The sequence below is a fragment of the Falco naumanni genome, chromosome 6 (genome assembly GCF_017639655.2).
Source record: "Falco naumanni isolate bFalNau1 chromosome 6, bFalNau1.pat, whole genome shotgun sequence".
Taxonomy (NCBI): domain Eukaryota; kingdom Metazoa; phylum Chordata; class Aves; order Falconiformes; family Falconidae; genus Falco; species Falco naumanni.
The window spans coordinates 29,316,895-29,339,340 of NC_054059.1; the positions used below are offsets into that span (position 1 = coordinate 29,316,895).

At 38.0% G+C, this 22,446-nt stretch overlaps 1 protein-coding gene across 3 annotated transcripts in view; it reads right to left on the bottom strand.

Moving 5' to 3' along the window:
• The window catches only part of ROCK2 (Rho associated coiled-coil containing protein kinase 2), a 100,337-nt gene that overhangs the window by 44,559 nt on the left and 33,332 nt on the right, over nt 1-22,446 (bottom strand). For all 3 annotated transcript variants that reach the window (XM_040597810.1, XM_040597809.1, XM_040597811.1), the window contains exons 2-3: nt 12,844-12,925; nt 2,191-2,291 (exon numbers count right to left, since the gene is read on the bottom strand). In XM_040597810.1, the coding sequence (XP_040453744.1) occupies nt 2,191-2,291; nt 12,844-12,925 (183 nt within the window). The remainder of the gene's footprint in view (nt 1-2,190; nt 2,292-12,843; nt 12,926-22,446) is intronic.

The following is a 22,446-nucleotide window of genomic DNA, read 5'->3' on the forward strand; positions in this document are numbered from 1 at the left end:
CCACATTCCACAAAATGTGTTCTTTTAAATTGGAATTAAGTACAGAAGAGGTCCATATGACATACAGAAGCTCCCCTTCCAGTACCAAGTATTCTTAGTTGTGGGGGTTTTTTTATTATTTTGGGGCTTGAAGGGCTTATTTAAAGAATTAAAAAACCCCAAACCCCATCACTATATGACCAAGTGACAATGCATTTTACCATCACACTATAATGCTGAGACAAATGAGAAGTTTGTCTTCATATCCCCCAAACTACCTAACTGCAGCACATACACTGTGAAAAATCATCAAAAATCATCTCTAGTTTAGAATTTAAATTGTGCATGACACAGTGAATTAAGAAAAAAGCCTCCATTCTAAGCCAGGACAAATTAATAAATTATTTTTGAAATGGAATGTTAAAAAGAAAACAATATTTTGAAAAACTATTAAGTTCTTAGAAATACACATAAAACCAATGTATTTTGATTTTTGAAGCACATTAAAAATACAGTTCTCTTGGATGCTTCCAGCAAATATATCAGTGTGATACCCAAAAAATGCACATGACTTCTGTTATTGGGATCTCCTTTTTCATCTTCTGCGCCCCCCCGCCCCCAAATGCACAAGGCACTGCTCTTTACAACTTGATTCTTCACTGACTTCCCATGCAAGTTCATGAAAAAGGAGTATCTCTGTTAGCTACTGTAAGTGGATATATATGATGATAAAAATGTTTAAGAGAAGATTTTAAAACAAACCATTTGACGTGACTGTCAATGAAATGACAGAGAGTAGAGTGCTTTCTTACAAAGCTCCCTGCAGCAGCCCCTTCTCAATGTAAGGAAGAGGGAGCCACGTTTTTACGTAATAGAGAAGAGGAAGCTACATTCACATGTTGCCACGCTTGGATGAAGTTGCTTTAAAAAACAACCTAAATGAATAAAAATTGTTGATTAAATTGTTAACTGTCACATGAATAACATCCAAACTTGCAAACTACTCATGAGTCATGCAAACAGCATTAGGCTACTTGCAGGGCTTTCTTCCCAGTTCCAACAAATTTCACCAATACTAAGATGGAAAATACAAAAAAATTTATAAATGGATAATGAATTTATTGCTATTACATACTGTGTACCTCCTACAAGCACTTCAAAGCTAAGATTTCGCCAAATTCTTCAACAAAACTCCAGAACATCTTTGTATTTTCCAAAACTGCTTTACAAGACAATATGACTTTCCCACCTTCCTAGTGCAAAATTAGCACAGAACGCTAAAATGGCAGTTCCATGTCAAAAGGCACAAGCAACAGGGTAATTTTTGTTACTTTGTGGCAACAAGATAATAAGCTTCAATTGCTGCAGATCAGTTGCTCCCCTTTCCATTGAGTTGTTTTACATCTCTCTCCCTCTAAAAATGCTTACACAGAAAATTATCATGCATCTGCTGGTGCAGTTATCTGTCAGCTCATTATAACTTGTCTCTGGTGTTTGTATTCTCAGATTCTGTTTGGTGCTTACATCCACAGCTTATTTCAAAACTGACATGTCAATCCATCTTTTACATATGCTCACATTTTTGTGCTATTTATCACACAGTATGTATGACATGGAAGTCTAGGAAAAATCAAAATTAAATGAAAAGCAGGCTATGCATGACACACTAAGTTACTTTTTGTATTTTGATTGCTTTTTTCTTTAAAATTTAAATTTATATTGCAGAGAAATTCTAAAGTAATCCCATTCTTACAGTAGATATTATATAGGGTAATATGTTGAGCAGACAATGTTAAGTGTCTTTAAAGAAACCAAACTCAAATGAGTCATATATCAGTTAAACACAATGCAAGCATCACAATTATAAGAGCAAAACAAATTTTTTTGTTGCTTGCTCTTTGAGAGGAAGGTTTCAGGTATTGTTATACAGTGATACTTATGGCGGAAAAAAAAAAAAATTAGAATTGCCATGAACTGCCTTTTTCATTTTGATCAAAGGATAAAAATGGTTTCCCAAATCCTTCCCTTCCAATCAATCATGTTTTATACGTGGATGCACTGTTTACTATGCACAGAAATTACCTCACAATAAAATGAAAGTAACACTTATTCCTTATAACAATGCATTTTTAGATATAAAGCATGCAAGACTGGGGAAGGTTTTGGCTAAAGCTGTAAATCTGTCTAATCATTAAAACACTGCATTCTTACCAGCTGCACTTCTCCAAAAGCCCCTCTTCCAATCACCTTAACAACATCATAGTCTTCAGCTTTCATTTGTAAAGCTCGGATTTTTTCCACAATCTTCTCATCTAAAACAAACAAAAGTTTTGATAATACATGTATTAACAAAATCAAGACTCTTCTCTAACATTTTTCATTTATAGTCAAAATAATATGGTTTTATTTAAATGTTTAGAGCTGCCTTGGTAATTCTTGAAATCTGCAGTCACTATTAATGTCCCCTTTCATTACTGTTTGGAAACTATTAACCCTCTACCTTTAGCTGTAACAACCGAATTAGATTTTGCTGACTCTCATTTCACACCTTTAATAACCATTCACAAGCTTACAGAGAGACTCTGGTAATGAAAAGAACCAGAGATGCCTATCTTGAATTTTCAGACAATTATTCGTTGCCACCCACTGTGCTGCCAGGATCCAGACACTCCACTGATAATGCAGGAGTGTAAAGTACCTGGTACACACAAAAGCACTGCAGGTGCAACCTGTTCCTACACACCCGGAGGGTTCAACAGCAGTAAAACAGGGCGGGATATAACTCAGTAACCTTCATGTACAACTTCAGATCATTCAAGGATATGACTTCAGATCTACTCATTCAATCCATATGAAATATTAATTCAAGTTGACATATATCTGTGTAACTGCTGACCACCTCAAAGTACTTTTTAGTGTTCACTGCATGTGTAGTTCTACACTTTTTAAAATTAGGTGTACAATGCGCTGTTCAAGTATCCTCTGGTGCAATATTCTGTAGATAAACTCTGTCTTTCAGCATTTTTCTTGTTGGCAGCTGTGGGAATCTGTAAGGGAAACCAGTGAGATTCTGACCTCTGACAAATTCTAAAAACATACAAGGTCCTAGACTCTGATTTTGTCAATGTAGCATGCCAGTGCATGCATTCCTGACTAAATGCATTTTAAAAATTGATTCTTATTACAAGGACAAAAAATAATGGGAGCAATGAATGGAATCCATAATACTCAAGGTAATCTTTCTTAAGAGTTATAAGCTTTGACGCTGCCCCCCCACACGCTCAGAGGAAGAACAAAAAGGCAAAACAGGCTGGCTGGAACAAGACCTGGGAAAAGCACGCAATTCTATGATGCTCATATTCAGAGAGGAGTAGAGGTATATATTGCACCAGATTCCTGTTTAGGGTCAAAGACTGTGGAATTCGATCCCAAGAAAGGCATTAAAGGGGATCTCAGATCTGAATTTAGGGAAAAAAGGATCAGAGGTATGGTTAATTCAGTATGACATTAAAGATTACATTGTCAGCAGTGAGTTAATAATAACTAACATCTAGTAAATAGTTTAACCATTCCTGCCTATTCATGAAAAGCAATCTGGCAGGCCACAAGCAATCCAGGAGATGCCTGACCATCAAGAATATTTCTTTTGACCCAAGTGAGCAACAAGCCCAATCAGGGAGGCACTCTGATCTGTTACTCACAAACAAGAAAGAAGTAGCCAGGGATGACAAAGTTTGTAGCAGCCTTGGCTGAAGCAACCATGCGAAGGTGGAAATTAAGACCCTGAGAGAACTGAGGAAGAAAAATAGTAGAACTTGGACTTCAGGAGAACAGACTATGGTTTGTTGAGGAAACTCACAGGCAGGATCCTGTGGGAAGCTGCTGCAGAGGGTAGAAGAGTGGGTTGATCTTCAAAGATGACATGTTCATGGCACAAAAACAGTCTGTTCAAGTTTGCTAGAAATTGAGCAGGCATGGCAGAGTGCCAGTCTGGGTGAATGGGCAACCTCAGCCTCAACTCAAGCACAAAATGTGAAGGTTTGTAACATGGAAGCAGGGATGGGCTACCCAGCAGGAATCAACCAAGCATGCAAGGATGAAACTGGGAAAGCCAAGTTCAGCTGGAATTGAAACTAGCGAGTGTTATGAAGGAAAACAAGAGCCTTTATAAATACACTGGCAATAAAAGAAAGAATAAAGTAAACGTGGGCTTGCTGCTCTCAGTGGGGTAGGGGATCGATCTAGTGCTGAAGGACATGCAGAAGGATCAAGGTACTCTATGCCTTTTTTGCCTCACACTTCACTGGCGAACTCTGCTCACAGGTCTCCCAGCTTCCTGAAACTAATAGCAGTGTGGGTGGGACGGTGAAGTATGGCAGTAGAGGAAGTCAGAGTTAAGGACCAGTAAAGCAAACTTGACATACACTCCGAGACGACACAAGATTCATCCAAGTGTGCTGGAGGAGCCAGTTAACACCATTACAAGGCTGTTATCTGTCATCACAAAAGGTCATGGCAACTCAGGGAGGCTCCTGATGACTGGTGAAGGGCAAATGTCATGTCAGTGTTCTAGAAAGGCAACAAGGAGGATCTAGAAAGCTACAGGCTGAAACAGCAGCCTAACCTCACTGCCCATGATGACCATAGAGCAAATCCTTCTGGAATCCACTTCCAAGCACCTGATGGATAAGAAAGGATGGGAACAGCCAATATGGATCTAAAAAGGACAAACTGTGTTTGATTAACCTGATTGCCTTCCATGATGAGATGTCTGTCTTGGTGGACAAGGGGAGAGCAGTACACATTTCCTTTCCTCGACTGTAGCACAACTTTCAATGCAGCATCTCAAAGTATCTTTGTAGCCAAACCAGGCTGAGATGGATTGCACAAAGAAATTACAAGGTGGGTGGAAAACTTGCTGCAGTCATGGAGTGATGGTCAGTGGTTCAAAGTTACACTGGAGGGCACCCAGACAGGATGGGTCAATGCGCAGACAGGATCCTCGCAAAGTTCCAACAAAGACAAATGCAAGTCCGGTAGCTGGGATGAAACAACACCACACAACAGTATAGGATGGCATGCACCAGCCAGAAGGCACCTTGAGAAAGGACCTGAGAGCCCTGGTGGACAAGATGAACAAAGAGGAAAGAGCAGCAAGCCTTTGCTCTGACTTCATACAAGGCTGTGTTGGTTAATACATAACCGGTAGGCTGAGGGAAGTGATTTTTTCCCCCTCTTGTTTGTCACTTTGAGTCCACATCTGGAATGCTATGTCAAGCCTTGGGCTCCTCTGTGCAAGAAAAACAACAAAACTTCCCCTAGCTTAATGGATGGCCACCAAGATGCTTAGGGAGTGGGACCGCTTGATGCTCATAGAGAAACCAAAAGAACAGGAATTGTTCAGCTTAGGGAAGTCTAAATGGCTGGCCTTAACAGAAGTTGAAAGGCGGTTTTACTTCTAAGAGGTGAAAGGTGAAAGGACAAGAGGCAACAGACAAGTTGAAACATCAGAAATCCGACTTTTTAAGAAAATAATCCTTAGACCTGGGGAATAGAGCAGACTTTCCAGTGCAGCTACAAAACCTCCCTCTTTTGAAATTTTCAAAATTTAACTGCACAAGGACCTGAACAACCTGATTAACACCAAAACTGGTTTAGCTTTGAGCAGAGTTGCACCAGTGGATCTCCAGAAGTCCTTCCTAACCTGTGGAACGCAAAAATGCAACTGAAAATTTATTCTTCTGAGGAAAAGATTAGGTGTGAAGGGGAAGCGGAGAGATTTAATGAAAAAAAAAGTTAATGAGGGAAAAAGAGTCTGCTAGTAAAGTTGTAAGGACAGAGGCAAGTAAAAAACCTCAAAAGCAGACAAATTTGCTACATTCAGTGTACCAATAAGACTGAAATAATCCAGAGTGTGAACAGGAAAAGAAGTCATGATAATTCTGAGGCCGTTTTCTATATTGAATCACAAAAGCTTAGACAGGAAGCTTAGAACAGCAACAGTGCTTCACCCACACCAAGTTTATTATTTTGTTCATGATGTGAACTTAATTTTGCAGTTTGGGAAGGGACGACTGTGCTTGGAAGCTTAACTGCAGATCAGAAGCTTTGGCACAAGATGAGGAAGACAAATGCAAATTCACAGGAAGCAGCAGTACAGGAGTATCAGCAAGTTTCAAGTCGGAGAGAATGCACAATTACGTGTTTGAACAAAATTTTAATTCTCATGAGGGAGGGGAATCACATTGATTTCAGATGTTTCTGGGATGTTTCAAACGTGTGAGATGAGATGGCAGGGATTTATACATGCTGAAAGTAAGAGCAGGGTGTAGTTTTACATAGCTCCATTATTGGTCAGGAACTCACAGGAATACTTCTGTGTTCGAAATACAATACCGAAATTATAAACAATGTTAATATAGCTCCAGTGAAACTGTTTAAGCATTAAACATTGCAGTTAAGCAATGAAAAACCCAACAATATGTGAAGTAAGCAAATGAGATACCAACTGAGAGGAGTTACCAGTTTTATCATCCCTGTGAAATGCTGAGGATAGAGAAATCCTACTTGCTCTAGTAAAAGATTAATAGAAGAGAGAAGAGACTATTTCTGCTGGAAGGGCCCTACAACAATTATCTGGTGTTAACTGCCTGACCAATTCAGGGCTGACCAAAAGTTAAAGCAAGTTATTAAGGGCATTGTCCAAATGCCTCTTAAACACTGACAAGCTTGGAGCATTGACCGCTTCTCTAGGAAGCCCATTCCAGTATTGGACCACCCTCTTGGTAAAGAATGCTTCTTAATATCCAGTCTAAACCTCCCCTGGTGCAGTTTTGAACCATTCCACATGTCCTCTCACTGGATTTCAGGGAAAAGAGATCAGCACCTCCCTCTCCACTTCCCCACCTCAGGAAGCTGTAGAGAGCCATGATGTCACCCCTCCTAACTCCTTTAATTAACATTTAATAATCTCAGTTAAAAATAATAATCATCACCTAGCAATGCAGGTGTTGTGGAGCTATCAGTTATACAGATGGATTTTCTGTTTTGTCATAACATTTAGACAGATATGGAACAAATAATCAAAGCATTGGAACTAACCTGAATCAAAAAACAGGCTGCAAGGTGGCAAGCTCAGAGAAACCCTTAAGCAATGCCGTAATTGCAACATGGTGGATCATACGGTTTAGTTCATGTATCACATAACAAACTAATTCAAGGTGCAGGAGACCTTTCCACACTACCCTTTTAGCAGAGGACTGAATTTTCACAAGGTTTCGCACAGATGAGTTTGTACATTTGTGGTATCTGCATGCACAGAAACCACAGATTGTATCTTACAGCCTCATAAATTTGCAACAGCACAAAGCCCAGCAGAAGGAAAATGTCAGATTTAAAGGAAGACATTAGAGTGGATTTCCCAGCCCCAGAATATAATGGAATCTTATATAAATATTGTGACATTTGAGTAAAAGTCCTAAAACGCAAGATGTTGTCACCTACGACTCAAGTTTCTTCTTTAACACGGGAAGGACCAGGAATGCTGGATAGCAAGTATTTAAAGACAGTTTTTGATTTACTGCTTGAAAATGGCACTACAACCTTTAAACAAATGAAGCTTCACTTTCTGAAAGGGCAGAGTGTTTGGATCAGTCACTGACAGCTGGCAGCAAGAATGTGGCTGAAGGTTACAAGTGCTTGTGAAAATGGAATAAATACCTGAATAGAAAAGTGGGGTGCAGAAAACCAAGCTTTTCTGCTCTTTAAGGGGAAAAAAAAATGTTCACAACCAGATTATTTTCTTAAAAGTTAAAAGGGAAGTGTATTAGGCAGTTCTGGGGTGTGTATAAATGAGGAATAAAAATGCAAAGGAGTGCAATTTTATCCCCACAGACCAGACACAGTCAGTCAATGAGTGCTGCTATGGAGTACATTAAGTCAAAAGTTGCTGCCCTAGGCAAAAGTCTAGCCAGGAGTTAAAATGAAGTATGGCCAGGAAGTGCTGCAATCCCACACCCGCCCAAAACCAAACAAAAAGCACAACAGAAAGGCTGAAGTAATTAGGGGTGCATACGTAATATCTGGTCAAAGGTGTCTGAGGAACAAGAAACTGGAGACTTTGCAGGAGCAGCAGAAACTAGAAGGCATAGCTTCGGACAGGCTAGCGTTTCCCCCTCCAGAGGGAAGAAAGGGGGACATGAAGTATTTTGTCTTACATAGATGAAAGGAGCGCAAGATAGGAAAACAGAAAACAGCAGTCCTCTGACTTGCAGAGGAGACATACCTGACTTAATGAAACTAAGCCTGATGGCAGAACTGAAATGCTCTGCATCTACCAAGCACCCAAATGGAAAACTGGTTAATAACACTGACATATAACTTGTTTATATATCTAAGACATTCTGTCTTAAACACTGTGGCTCTAATTCATGGGAGCTTGGGAAAAGTTGCTTATTTGATACCTCTCCTATCACTACTCTTACCAGAACAGTATCATTTAAGAATGGAACTAGAGCTCAAACTGCCAAGGCAACTGCAAAGACCTAGGAAGGAGTAGCCTTGAGGAAGCCAAAAAGAAACCAGAGAGGCAATCAGCTCCTTAACTCAATGTAAGTTCTACAATGCACTAAACTTCTAAGATTCTTCTTGGCATCTGACATTTCATCTGTCACTGACAGTAAGTATAGAGCACAGAGAATTACAGTCATGATAGGCATTAATATCATACCAGATAACACATTTCTGTTGGTAACCATATGGCTGGCATATGATTCAGCAACTTCAAGCAACATAAGAAAATTTAAAGGAAGGAACCAGAACTGTTACTTCTGCAAGAAGTTAATCTTAACAGACAAATCTTCTAAGCAAGCAGTGTCTGCTTGAAGAGGATAATGGCAAGAGCAACTTTCCAGGAAGTTTACTCAGGGGATTAGCAAAGCTGCTGCACAAGTAACACACCTGCACTGAAAGTTCCTTCTACTGTAAATACAACCACTACCATTACACTCCAGAAGTTTGCCAACCTCCACAATATAAGCAAATCATTTTAATAATAGAGGTTTCCGATTTTTTAGTGATGCTAGGTAATGCATAGGAAGTCACTGATCCATTTTGGGAGCTGAGGCTTATGGATTATACCAGGCCTGTTGATGGCACCACTTCCTGTGCTACTGTTTAGACTTACTCAAAATCCATTCTTCATGCCCTTCTACTTCTGATTATAAGATTATGAATTATTAAATATTTTAAACTGTTGCTTAATTATTTAACTTTCTGCTCCCAGAAGTTAAAGCAGCTAACAGGCTACATAATACCTGCATGGAGACCACCAAAAAGGCACAATCCACTAAGACATGATCCAACACCTGGCAAGTCTCAGATGGCAGAAAAAGTGACTTGGAAGAATTTATTCAACCCTGTTGTCATAGCCTAGATGACAGAAGAGGAAAAGAAGAGACCAGAAAGATTTGTTACACTAAAGCCATGCTGGAAAGCTCAAGCTTCTTTTCTAAAATAAGCAAGCTAGTTTTTGCTCTCAGAGGACCATGAGATTCCTCTTATTGTTTTAGGAATTGAGTATTACATTATGCTTTCCTGCACTATGAATACTCCAAAAAAAGCAACAAATTAACCAGAAACCTAACAGTTTAATAGGGAATAGTTGTATTATTAAGAGGCACCTAAGTATCTCATATAATAAATACATGCTCTACTTTGGTTCAGTGCCTTAGAGGAAGTGGTAAGAAATCAGAATAGTCAGGAAAAGCAGGCAATGAAAGTGTTTCTTGCATATTAAACATGTGAAGAGGCTGCTTCTGCAAAATGGTCACAGAAACAGGATATACTGAACTTCTATAGTATGGGCAATTAATAAATTGTAGCTTTGTAAAATAAGTTAAAACATTTTGAGTTTCAGCTTGAAACTATGAGCTGAGCTGAAACATTAGTTGATTTTCAGCTGAGATTCAAATGACTTCATTTTTAAATTAAAATAAGCTATTAATAAAACATTAACCTGATTAGCAATGACTGCAGCAGGTCTGGAGTAGGGTATATTGAAACCCCTGGGAATATGGTAGACAAAAAAATTTCCTTCTGAAAGTGTTACTGTGGAAGAATTAAGTGATTAAATTGACTAAGCGTGATGATTATTGCAGTGTTCTCCACAATTTTTGAAGATTTGTGTAATATGGATTAAAACAATCATAAGCAACAACTCCGCCTCAACTGTTTCACTTCTCACTACAGACTGCAAACTCACAAGATGGCCCCACCACCTCTCCGCAGTTGCCTCAGGAAACCTTGAGGAAGGATGCAGGCTCCACGTCCCTGGCACAGACAGCTCGCCAGAGTCTGTCAGAACCTTTTGACAATAATTCCCAGCTAGGCATTTGCTACAGCTCTTCAGATGCTGAGAAAAATCAGAAGAGACAAGAACTCACTGTTCCCTAACCTTAGAGCAACAACTTAGCGTTCCATAAATTCTTAATATGATTCCCAACTCTTCTTTCAAGTCCAAGGTAGCAAGAGGCTTCAGCAAGCACATGTATGCTCTTCCTTTCCACTGATCCTTGCTACCCTCAGAACAGTTTCCAAAAAGATACGAGCTATGGGTTCAGCAACTTTAAGTTACATAAAATGGTAATGCCACTAAGAGCTCAGTTCTCCTGGTTTTTTTTTCCCTGCACCCGAGCAGCTCCTTATGTGCTAGCACAAGTATCAGTGAAGTGAAATGAAAATCATAAGCGGGTCTTTGCTCTTCTTGTGCCTGACTAGTTTCAACAAAAAAAAACAAAACAAAACAAAAAAAAAAACCCAACCACCCAGCTCTTTGCATTAATTCTGCTCAGTTCCCCAGTCAGGTTCGTAACAAACCACACAAACATCTGTGTTGGAAAGGCCTCTGAAACACATTGGTGTGCCAGGACTGATTCTTTCAGTTGCAATGCCAAAATATTACCAGCCTCAAATATTTACTCATTTCAGAAATTTTTGTTTTTAAAATAGTGTAAATCACAGAAGATATGCAGCACTATTTTTCATTCTATCTCAGGCAGTACGGAAACAGGACAGAAGTTACATGGGTGATTCCTAAGAGAGATGTACAGCATCACAATACGTAAGCCAAAATAGTTAGCTCTTACATGCTTTTCTTAAAGTTCAACAGGTAATGATGAAATGCACCACTGAAAACTCTTAATTATCTACTGTGAATTTTTTTGTAACACATTTCAGAATTTTCTTTAACTAGTATCAAGCTATTTCAACTGTAAACTGATGGTCAATTTTAAAAAAGCAGTAAAAAAATTGTGAATGAAAGTCTGTTTGGGTTTCTGCCACTGCTGGTAGCCTGCAGGCCACATCAGATGCTCGATAATATTTACTATGACAACAGAAAAGAATCTAGAGTAGGAGAAGGACCAAACCTTCAGAAAAGAGAAGACAAACAGCAAGAATGCTCAGGGGCTGCAGAAAAAAAAAAAAAAAGAAAAAAAAAAAAACAAACCACCCAACACAAAAACCTGTTGCCAAGGTTAAATTGTTTTCTTATAGTTGCTACTTTCAACAGGCAGAAGATACTGATCTTCTGATTAGAAAAAGGTTTCTAATTTTGTCCTACTGCAAAAATAGTATTGTAATGTAAAGACAAATCTGAACAGCTCATAAAAGTTACTGTAGTTTACATCATTTTCATATTTACTGTAGATAGGGCTTTGCCCCTCACATCACACACACAATGCACAGTTGCAGGCAACAAAATTAAAATGCTGTTCCTGATCCTTTCTTTCATAAGTATTTGCTTGAATTTCTTTGAACTCAAACTGAGAAAAATCCCAAGGCATTCCTCTCCTTCCTAGTCTGCTGTTTCTTGCTCATATTGTTTCCAGTGACTTCTCCAAAAGAGACTTTACTGGTGACTATAAAGCTGTATGTCTAGCTACAGGGCTCTGCTAAACCTCATGGAAAAGCACTGAATATAAAACACAAAACCTCACCAAAATGACTACACCAGCCACCATTTAACTGAGGAGCATGAGTGGATATTCAAAGGAGTCACAGAACAACACAGAGGGCAGACACACATAGCTCTTACCAGTAAAGAATCAAAAGAGGAGCTGCTGATAAGACTACATCTGTAGTAACCTCAAGATATGAAATAGAAAAGGTGGTGGTTTTGTTTTTAAAAAAAGTATCTCAAAATTAGCTCACTACAAAACATAGCCGTTACAAGAAGACTTACTCACTTTAAAGCAAATAATCCACTATTTACAAGAAAAACCATATTGTTTACATACATAGCTAGAAAACACTTAAAAAAGACAATATACAGCTACTCTGAGGTAACAACAGTCTTCAATTTTTACATGCTCAGTAAACTCCAAGATTCTGTCTACAATTACTTTGGGAAGAATCACAAACATTTACAGAAAGGTTCAAAAATGCTCCAACAGACTTCAAGGTACAATAATTTAGTTTTAAAAATCAACAGAAAGCTTCTTTGTTAGGTTAAATAAGACTGTATATACAATTTTGACATTCTGAGTAATTAATTCTTAACGAATAATAACTGGGATATGCTTTGCAAGTTATGTTGCTGCATGTACTTAAGATAAAATATAACTTTAAAGGATTTTTCCAATTGTAGTTGGAAAAAATACGATCTACAGCTGGTATTTTCCAATGTATTTTCAGACTCCCCAAAATGAAACTTCTCTGTAATACATGGTCCTCCAAAGCCTTCTGAATATAGAAGCTCAGAGTTATAAAAATTAGTAAAATGAAAATCAGCAACACATTTCTGGCCACTTAGCTTCCTAGGACTGAGATCACATCATCATTGTTTAAGGGCCACTTGCAACTTACATCTATTTAAGAAATTATCGATGTTCTTGTTCTTCCTCAGCGCTGGATAATCCAGATCAAGGACCAAAGAATTCAAGCCATCCTGGGGAGGGGGGGAAAAAAAAAAAAGTTAATTGAGTTCTAAGTATTAATAACTTTATTAAAACTACTACACTGAGACTGATTGTGTATTATTCAAGTATGCATTACATTCCTAGCAGGCAAATCAAACAATCTCTGAAGTATGGTTATACATCACCAAAGGAGCTAACACACACTGACTGGCTCTAAGCTGGTCTATGAAGAGTACAGATACATTACCACTGACTAGTGGCACTGAGACTTAAACTGTAGTAGTGGTTTTAATCTTAACCAGTAAGTAATCTTACTCATTAAACACTGATTTAAGATACCCAGTTCAGTCAATCTGGGTTTATTATTTCCATTACATTTTTCCTGCATATTGAAAAACTTTGTTTGTATTATCCACATTATTGCTTTGACCACAGTCTCTTTACCTTCTCATTCCGGATATTCAAAAAACTGCACATTTTTCTTCTTGTAAGAAAGACATAACCTAACTTAAGACAACAATTTACTACATAATTGAAGCTCACAAGGCTAGATTACTTTTTTTAAGTGACTCAACAGAAGACAAGCCAGAACTCTACATGTCGCTCTGCTACCAATTCTCAATGCCTCCACAGAAAACAACTGAAACCTCTTAAAATGGCAAGGGATGAGATCAACAAAATCTAAACTAAAAATTGTATTTGAAACACCTGTTAGAAGACTTAACTCAATTCCACTTTTCAGCAACCTAGAAAGACTTAAAAAAATTACTCTTCAAAACACAAAGCCCTTTCCAGTTAACACAGGGACAAATAAAAACAAAAATTAGTTTCAGAAAGTAAGAAGAGGGTCCATTCATATTCAGCATCTCCAGTGTTCTTCCTGAACTTTGTTCGTTGCTCTAAGAACAAAATCCTAAGACTGTTTCTTCAGGTTTTTGAGCCTTGACAGGACATCATAGTGATTCAATTAGGAGACCACATCACTTTCATTAACAGGCAGGCAACAGAACTAGACAGCTTTTCAGTCTTCTCCGTAACTGAGGCTATAGCTAACAACCTGTTGATTTTATATTGTTTTTCTTAGTGTATCTGGGAAGGGATCACTAAAATTATACTCATTCTAATAATGTATCACCTGGATAGACTTAAAGGCAAGGCTCAAGATTACAAAATACATTTTGAATGCCAGACTGTCCTAAATATGCACATGCATAAATAAGACCAGGGGTCCTCAAACTACGGCCTTCAGGCTGGATACGGCCCCCCAGGGTCCTCAATCCGGCCCCCAGTATTTACAGACCCCCCCCGCCGGGGGTTGGCGGGGAAACCAAGCAGCCGCAGATGACTGCCTGCCACTTCATCCGTGTGCCGGCCCCCTGGTTAAAAAGTTTGAGGACCCCTGAATAAGACTATCTCATCTGTGGAGGTGTCACTACTCACCACAAAAAACCTTAACGATTAAGCACGCTTTCAAAATAAGGAGATGAAACTGTAATTAACTTATTTATTTTAACCTCCTAACAAATGAAAATGTCTTAGGAAGTGTCATAGACAAGCTGACAAAATATGGCTTAGAAAAATGAAGTGCATTAAAAACTGGCTGAAAGATCAGGCCCAGAAGATTGTGATCAGGGGCACAAAAGTGCAGTTGAAGGCCAGTCACTAGTAGCACACCCCAGCATTAAGCACCGGGGCTATTTCACATCTTCCGTACTCTCATTACACTTGCTGCACCCTGCGGGCAATACAAAACCAGGGGGAGTGGTTGATCCACTAGAGGATCATGTTGCCATTCAAATGGACCTCGAAAGGCTGGAGAACTGGACAGAGGAGAATATTACAAAGTTCAACAAGGAGAAATGCCAAGATCTGCATCTGTGGAGGAATAACTCTAGGCACCAGGTACAGGCTGGGACCCGACAAGCTGGCAAGCAGCTTTGCAAAGAATGACCTGAGGGTCCTGGTGGACAACAAGCTGACCATGACCCACCAATGCACCCTCGCAGGGTAAAAAGACCAACATTTGGGCTGCATTAGGGAAAGCATTGTCCACAGGTAAATGTAGGTGATTCTTCTGCTCTACTCAGCACTGGTGAAGCCACACCTGGAGCACAGTATCCACTCCTGGGCTCCTCAAACCAAGACAGGGACTTACTAGAGTGAGTCCAGTAAAGGGCCATGAAGATTAAGGTACTAAAGCATTTCTTGTAAGAAGAAAGGCTTGGATAGCTGGGACACTTCAGCCTGGAGAAGACTCCAGGCGGAGGATCTCATCAACGTGTGTAAGTATCTGATGAGATGGAGTGAAGAAAAGGTAGTGCTCACTGACAGGACAAGAGACAATGGGCACAAGGTAAACCACATGAAATTCTATCTGAACACAACGCTTTTTTTCCTGCAAGTGTGGTCAACCACTGGAACAGGTTTCCCAGAGAGGTTGTGGAATCTCCATCAACGGAAATACTCAAAACCAGACTGGACGTGACCCTGAGCAACCTACTCCAGCTGACCCTGCATCAAGCAGGGATGTTGGACTAGATCTCAAGAGGACTTTGCCAACCTCAACCATTTTGTGATGTAATACAGTATTTCCAATGCTACACAGAGAAAACGTGGAATTTTACTCTTGAATCTGTGTAACGTGAACTGTGTCCTACACATCGCTGTTTAGAATTTCCTTACAAAAAGAAACATAAAACTGTTAATGAGCAAAAAGGGAAGCCAGTGAAGAAGACACAGTATCAATCTTAGTTACATTAAGAACAATATTTATAGGCATTATTTCAGCCTTGACTGCAACTGTTCCTGCAAGACCCATTATAGATAAAGGACTATCATACTCGTCTTTCTGAGGGACAGATGACTTACTACCTATTCTTAAATTTGATGACGTTTTTACAAAAGAGACAATAAAACCAAATCAAAGTAACAAAGCTGTTAAATACTTATGGATTAGTCACTGCATGAATTGCATGGGAACTGCACAACAACCTGGACAAATCCAACAAAGTACTGCCTTGAGGTGACTTCCTGCAAAATAATGTGACAGAATCTGTAATACCAAACTCTTTATTTAGCAAAAAGTAAAAAAAAAAAAGGATATCTCATTCTATAGAATACAGATCTTTACCTTGTAACATGTAGAAAAGGACCATACTGAATGTTCTGATGGAGAACAGCTGGGCCAACTTTTATATTTTACCTAGCACAGTGAAGTCTCAGTTCCAGTTAGCTGGTAGTCTACACATAATGCCTAACTTTTAACATCAAATACGACTTGAAGGTATGCTTTTATTAACATATTTGCAATATAACTGCATTAATATATTACTGTAGTTTACAGTATCAGTTTACAGCATCAAACTAAAAGTTTTTTCTATTCTTTAGAATTCCTTTATGCAATTAAGAGTTTCACAATTGGTCCTGAACACATTTTTTCTGATGAATTACACTTCTCATTTCTAGTGCACAGTCTCAAACATAAAAACTAGTTTTCTAGATCTCTGAGCACCTTCTTAATCTATTTTGCTCTTCACAGCCTAACACCTTTTTTGTCACTCATTTTACATTCATCTTTAATCACTACTGAAACAATACTTTAACCATCACTGACAGCTGGGTAGACATTTTAAGAGAGGTGTAAAAGCAGTCTCTGCTAACACAAATCAATAAGGCATATTTTGTTCTTCATATTTGGGGGGGAGGGGGGGGAAGGAGCAAGGTCACCTAATATTTTAATGCTTTTTATACAAAGATATTTCAGAGGTTGACCAAGCGAAATATTTATAGTGTTTTCTTCTACCCTGTGCACAAAGTCAGGGAACAGAATGAAGTTACTATCCCCAAGAGACATTTTAGGAAAGTTTGATTAGAGGTCCAGAACAACCATAACTTCCAATTTAAATGGAGCTGTATATTATCGTTTCAGGTGTCACTGTTTTTTCTCCTGTGTCATTCTGATTCCACAGCCTTTTTGTGGTCTATAAAAACAGAACCATTTTTGCAGCCGATTTTTTAATAGGTCTTTCAGCCTCCTTTTCATGGACTTCTGGTAACAATTTTCACAAGTAGCTATTAATGAACAGAAATTTCAGAACAGCACAACCACCTATCTTAACTGTTTGGAAGTGTCCTAACTCTTGAGGACAGTCAGCTACAGCTGGCATCAAAGAGAAGTGATTAGTATCAGCATCATGAGGAACAGAAAGAGCGTCTTTTTTTTTTTATCCCTATGAACAAACTTCATTATCATACTCTTCTGAAGACAGGATTTTAAGCTCTTGAACATAATTTTAAGGTAAGGGATTTCGAGTTCATATCAACGTGTAGTTTATGAAAGACTTGTCTTGCACATTAGCACTTCGTCAAAAGGTGTTTCCTTAAAGCTCAAATTTTCATTTAAAAAACATGGTTTACATGACAAAAATTACACTGCAATTAAGAAGCTGGGTCAAAAGATTACACAGTAAAACAGACTGTTCAGACTGAAGAGAAGTAATCCAGGAAATGACATCTCCTCTGTCTAGGCCTCACAGATAAAGTCACTTCAACCAGGAAATATGTTATTAAAGGGATTTCACTGTTCGCTTCCTCTTTCTGCTATTACAGAAGGCTCAGAAACTAACAGGCCAAAAATAGCAGCTTCCAAACAAATGCACTGTTGGCAAAGACAGCTCTGCTCCCATCAAAAGCCTTTCGCTCATGGCAAACAGGCTAAAATGATCTCCACAGACTGTTTTCCAAGAGAAAAGTCCAAACTTCCTATTTTTGCAACATCCTCCTACACCAGAGGAATGGTTCCTGGCCACTCTGTCAGCAGCCACCACCTCTAGGGACAACATGGAGCCTGGCTTTCCCAGCAAGCAGCTTGCAACTGTTACAGACATCAATGAACTGAAGAAAAAACAGGCAAGAAAAGTTCAGGAGATACAGGAACAAAACGTTCATGTTTTTCTCTGACAAAAGGCGCAGTAATAAGGAAAAATAATGGTAGCTTCTAAATAACAAACTCAATTCCAGCAATCCCACTGAAGCCCTCACCAAATTATACCATGCTGTGCTGATAAAATTTCTGAAACTGAAATACCTATTTGAACCTGTCCAACATTGATATAGACAGGTAAATTCCACAGGGTGTCACAACAGCTTTCGCTTCTTGGATTTATTCCTCAATTTCATCATGAGAAAAAAAAGTAAAACTCAAGCCCAGAAATAAGATGACTGAACAGAAGAGGGATCAGTTCTTTCAGGATATAATTCATAATCCTGCAATAACCGGAAAACCGAAGAAGACTAACCTAGTGAAAGATGTCCCTGCCCACAGCAGAGGGGTTGGACTAGATAATCTTTAAAGGTCCTTTCCAACCCAAACCCATGTGATTCTATGAAAACTTCACTGAACATGTTAGTTAAAATACGTTAGAAAACCGAAACACTATTCTTTTCCCCCTTCCAAGTCCTCAAATCAAATCTAATAAAATATGCTGCAGCAGAAAGGATAGAAAAAGTCTGTAACTTCCGATTACTTTTCTCTAACTTGACCTACATGCTTTTTAAGGCCAAACTTCCTAAATCTGTGCACACAGGAATTGTCCATCTAATGACTCTTCACCAGGATTAAATCCCCACTATATTCTTCCGTATGCCAAATGGACCCTTAAATCATTCTGGTCTTTCCTGTGCGATTACTTCTTTCCATATCATAGAATGTACCTTTGGATACAACGATAACAGCTCTGTAGGAGCATATAATATGAAAAACAACTGAAAGGTCATATGCAAGGCAAATACACCATTTTCCCAAGCTTATCCTAATCATCACTGAGTAGGATATGTTGCAATTCATTTTTCTCTTTCTTAAGCATAACTAGTATGTGAAGGAATAATTCAGGGCACGATAATGCAGACAACATTTACTACTGGGAGGTCTTGCTATTCTAAAAGTTCTTTAAGAGTTCTACATTAACAGATTTAAGTTTTAACAGTATTGAGTATGTACAGATTAGAAACCTGAAAGTGGCTGCTGTCCTCAAATAAGTATGTAAATACTTTATAACAGGTTTTACTTACAATCTGATTCCTGTATATGAAGGTAAACAAACACTGAAATTATTTAAATGACTGAAATGGTTTTAATGTTGCCTGCTGTTGAATAATGCAAATTTTTCTTCATTGTACCAGCACTACTCCCCAAGGACCATCATTTCATGCGCAACATCCTACACGCATATTTTAATGATTTATACAATTTACCTTGTTATTTGAAAGGCACAGTGTCAAACTGTTCCACTGGAATGACAGGATGATAATAGACCAAAAATAACTTCATCCTTAAATACTAACAAAAAGAATAATCACAAAATTGTTAAGGAAGGAACAACACTGTGGAACAGCAAAAGCATGTAAATAAAGATCAGAAAGACAAAGGTATATAATGCGTTGTAGTTTACAAGGAACAAGTGGAAATAATGGAAGATACTTTATATAAGAATGATTAAATAAAACTCCATCAGGAGTTAAGAAAGGCAAAGAATGCACAGAAGGCTTAAGTTTTCCATGCTTTCTTAAACTGTGGTTTGTTATTGTTACATATCTGGACACATTTACAAGGGATAAGAACGGGAAAAAATCCTAAAGAAAATCACTATACATGAAGAAATGTGCTGAGGACAGCAAGATCAACCCAAATTCACTCTAAAATATTTAAGGAGACTGTCTTAATCAAACTACTTTGAGAACTCAGCAGAACAGGATTGAAAAGGGCAAATCAAAGCACTACTGCTAAAAGGGTGCGGGGCTTCCCAAACTACAGATCAGAATACTTGGGGAGAAGGAGTTAGAGTAAGAAATTAATTAATCTGTAAACACCTAGAAGTTCTTATACGTTAACATAAGATCCAGGGTTTAAGTGTTCCTCTAAGAATAAAATTGTGTCATGATATTCCATCAGAATATATATATATATCATCAATAAAACAAAACATCTTAACATCGGAATAACAGACAAGACTCATCTTTCTCACTAGCAAAATAAAAAAAATAGATAGAGAAAACGTCAAAAAGGTAATTATCAGGAGTTTGGTAATTATCAGGATTTGCAAAAGTGTGTCAAAAAGAAATTCCCCTGGGTTTGTCCTGTTCCAGTTCTACAGAATATTTTCATTACTACAATAAAGCAACAGAATACAAAACTAATCTATTAAGAGCAAATAAAAATCAGCAAACAACGCCAAGCCCAGAGTTCTGAGCACATGCTGTTTATTGCATTTAAAATTATCTCAAAATGAAGGAAAAAAATCTGGAAAAAATAGTCAGATCCAATTCAAAGGATAAGCACAAAAAGAGCAGAAAAATCCCCACCAACATACGCTTTTGAAAGAAATTAAATGAACAGAACATGAAAATGCAAATAATAAATAAACAGGAAGATAACAGAAAAACACACAGGGTATTATAGCAGACTAGAAATCCAGTCTAGGATGCATAAACAGGAGGTACATTGTATAAGACCTCACAGAGAACTAAGATTCTTTTGTAAATACAGATCAGAAATAATTTGCTGGTATTGTTACAGCCCAATTCAGAACATGGCGTCCAGCTTTGTGAATCCCTATACCAAGGATTGCAAAAGATAAGATGGAAAAAAACTGAAGGGAAGTTAACAAGAGCAAGGAAGTGATAAGTAATATGTGTTTGGGAAGACTGTGGAGACCAAAGACTTCAGCCTTAAAAAAGGTTTGCCTAAGAGAAGACAGGACAACTCCTTTCAGAACATAAAAAACTGTTAAAAGCAATGATGATTATGACAATGGACATTTCCTCACATCCCCAGAAACAGCATAAAAAATTAGCTCAATTAGGAGTGAAGATTTAGGTTACAGATTAGGAAAAAAATTCTCGATAGCACTAGTGAAGAACTTATGTAATATACCCACCCAATGAAGCTCAGAAATTGCCTTCACAAGAGATTCACAAGTAAGAGAAATATTTATTATAATAGATCCAGCTGTGGAACCTACCTCTGTGAAAAGGACTTTACCAATGATCCTTCCAAGCCTACATAGAAATTCTTACTAAGTTAGTTGAAGAAACACGCAAACCCAGTAAATTAACGCAAAGAGAGAGGACTAAGAAAGAGGAGTAGGTCAGCAGCTGTGAATATACAACTTGATCTCTAAAATATTGCTCACTTAAAAAAACCCAATGTAGTAACACTTAACCATTACAAAAATGCATATATTCTTCTCTAAATCAGTTATTTTATTTTCTCTGTAAGACAATAAAACTGGTCTTTTATGTCTTGCTGCTTATCACTGTAGCCATGGAAAATTCAATAGCTCAGCATCATGTGCTTTCATCTGAAGTCACTGTGCATTTCCAGTTCTTTAGTTACCTTTGATATTTGAATTCGTACTGCTTTCAAAAAATCAATGTGCACCAAAGCTCAGAATTGCAAACTCATTAAAATAACACTAGAGATAATTTCCTATTCATTGGAAATCTCCAAGGCCTTTAATAGCAAGTTTAGCTTCTTAAAAAAGAGAGCCAAAGCATTCTGGTAATTTTGACTTTACTGTCCCGCAGCAAGCCACTTCTGCATCAGTTCAGATGAAGATTTCTCAAGCAATCAAGCAGAATAGTACAAGCACTAGACCTGCAAAAAGACGAAATGCACAGAAAACAAACCCATGCCTGCAACTGTTTCTCTGATATCCTGAAAAAGTGGAATTACCTACTGTTTCATAAGCATCCAAATGCAAAATAAAGCTTATTCCTTTCTCTTTTCCTAATCAGGGCTTTCAAAGACTACAGGTGCAGGAATCAGAGGTAATGCCAGCAAAACAGACAAAAGGCTATGGAGCTCATCTACAGTTGAGGTGGGAAACAGATGTACAGTCTATTCTTAAAATCATGTTTTGACCACAAGGCTATCCTTGGTTCATACTAAATGAAGAATGCTGCTTCTCCATCATGAAAATTATCCTATTTATCTTTTTGTACCCTCAAACAGTTCAGTCTGTGAAGTTAGTTTCAGCAACTAGTCATTGTACGTTATACCATCAAAATAATTTACCCTGCAATTACACTGTAAGCTTATTTTTTATATATATACATTTCTTATATATTCCTTCATATAATGCAAATAGCTGCAGTATATTTTATGTATTTTTACTAATTCGCTTAGGAGTCTTGGATAAATAAGATGCAAGAACATAACCTAACAACTAAAAAAGATACTTATGAGAGTAAATAATAAAAATTTTATCAGTCCGTTTTACAGTAACTGGAATTGCAAACAAGGCTTGAAAGGAAAATCAAGGTCCTCCTCACCTAGCTTCCTCTTCCCCTAAATGCATGATTGACTAGAAGTAATAAAAGGACTTGTTTTTTTCCTAATCACTGATTCAGAACAAATTATTACAAAATTTCCCTTTACTAAAAATATCAGCAACTGTTTCAAATCACTCTTTAGAACATTTCTAAATATAAGCAACCACCTGCTTATCATGCTATCTCCTGCCTCACTTCAGCTTTTATGTTAGCAGTATAT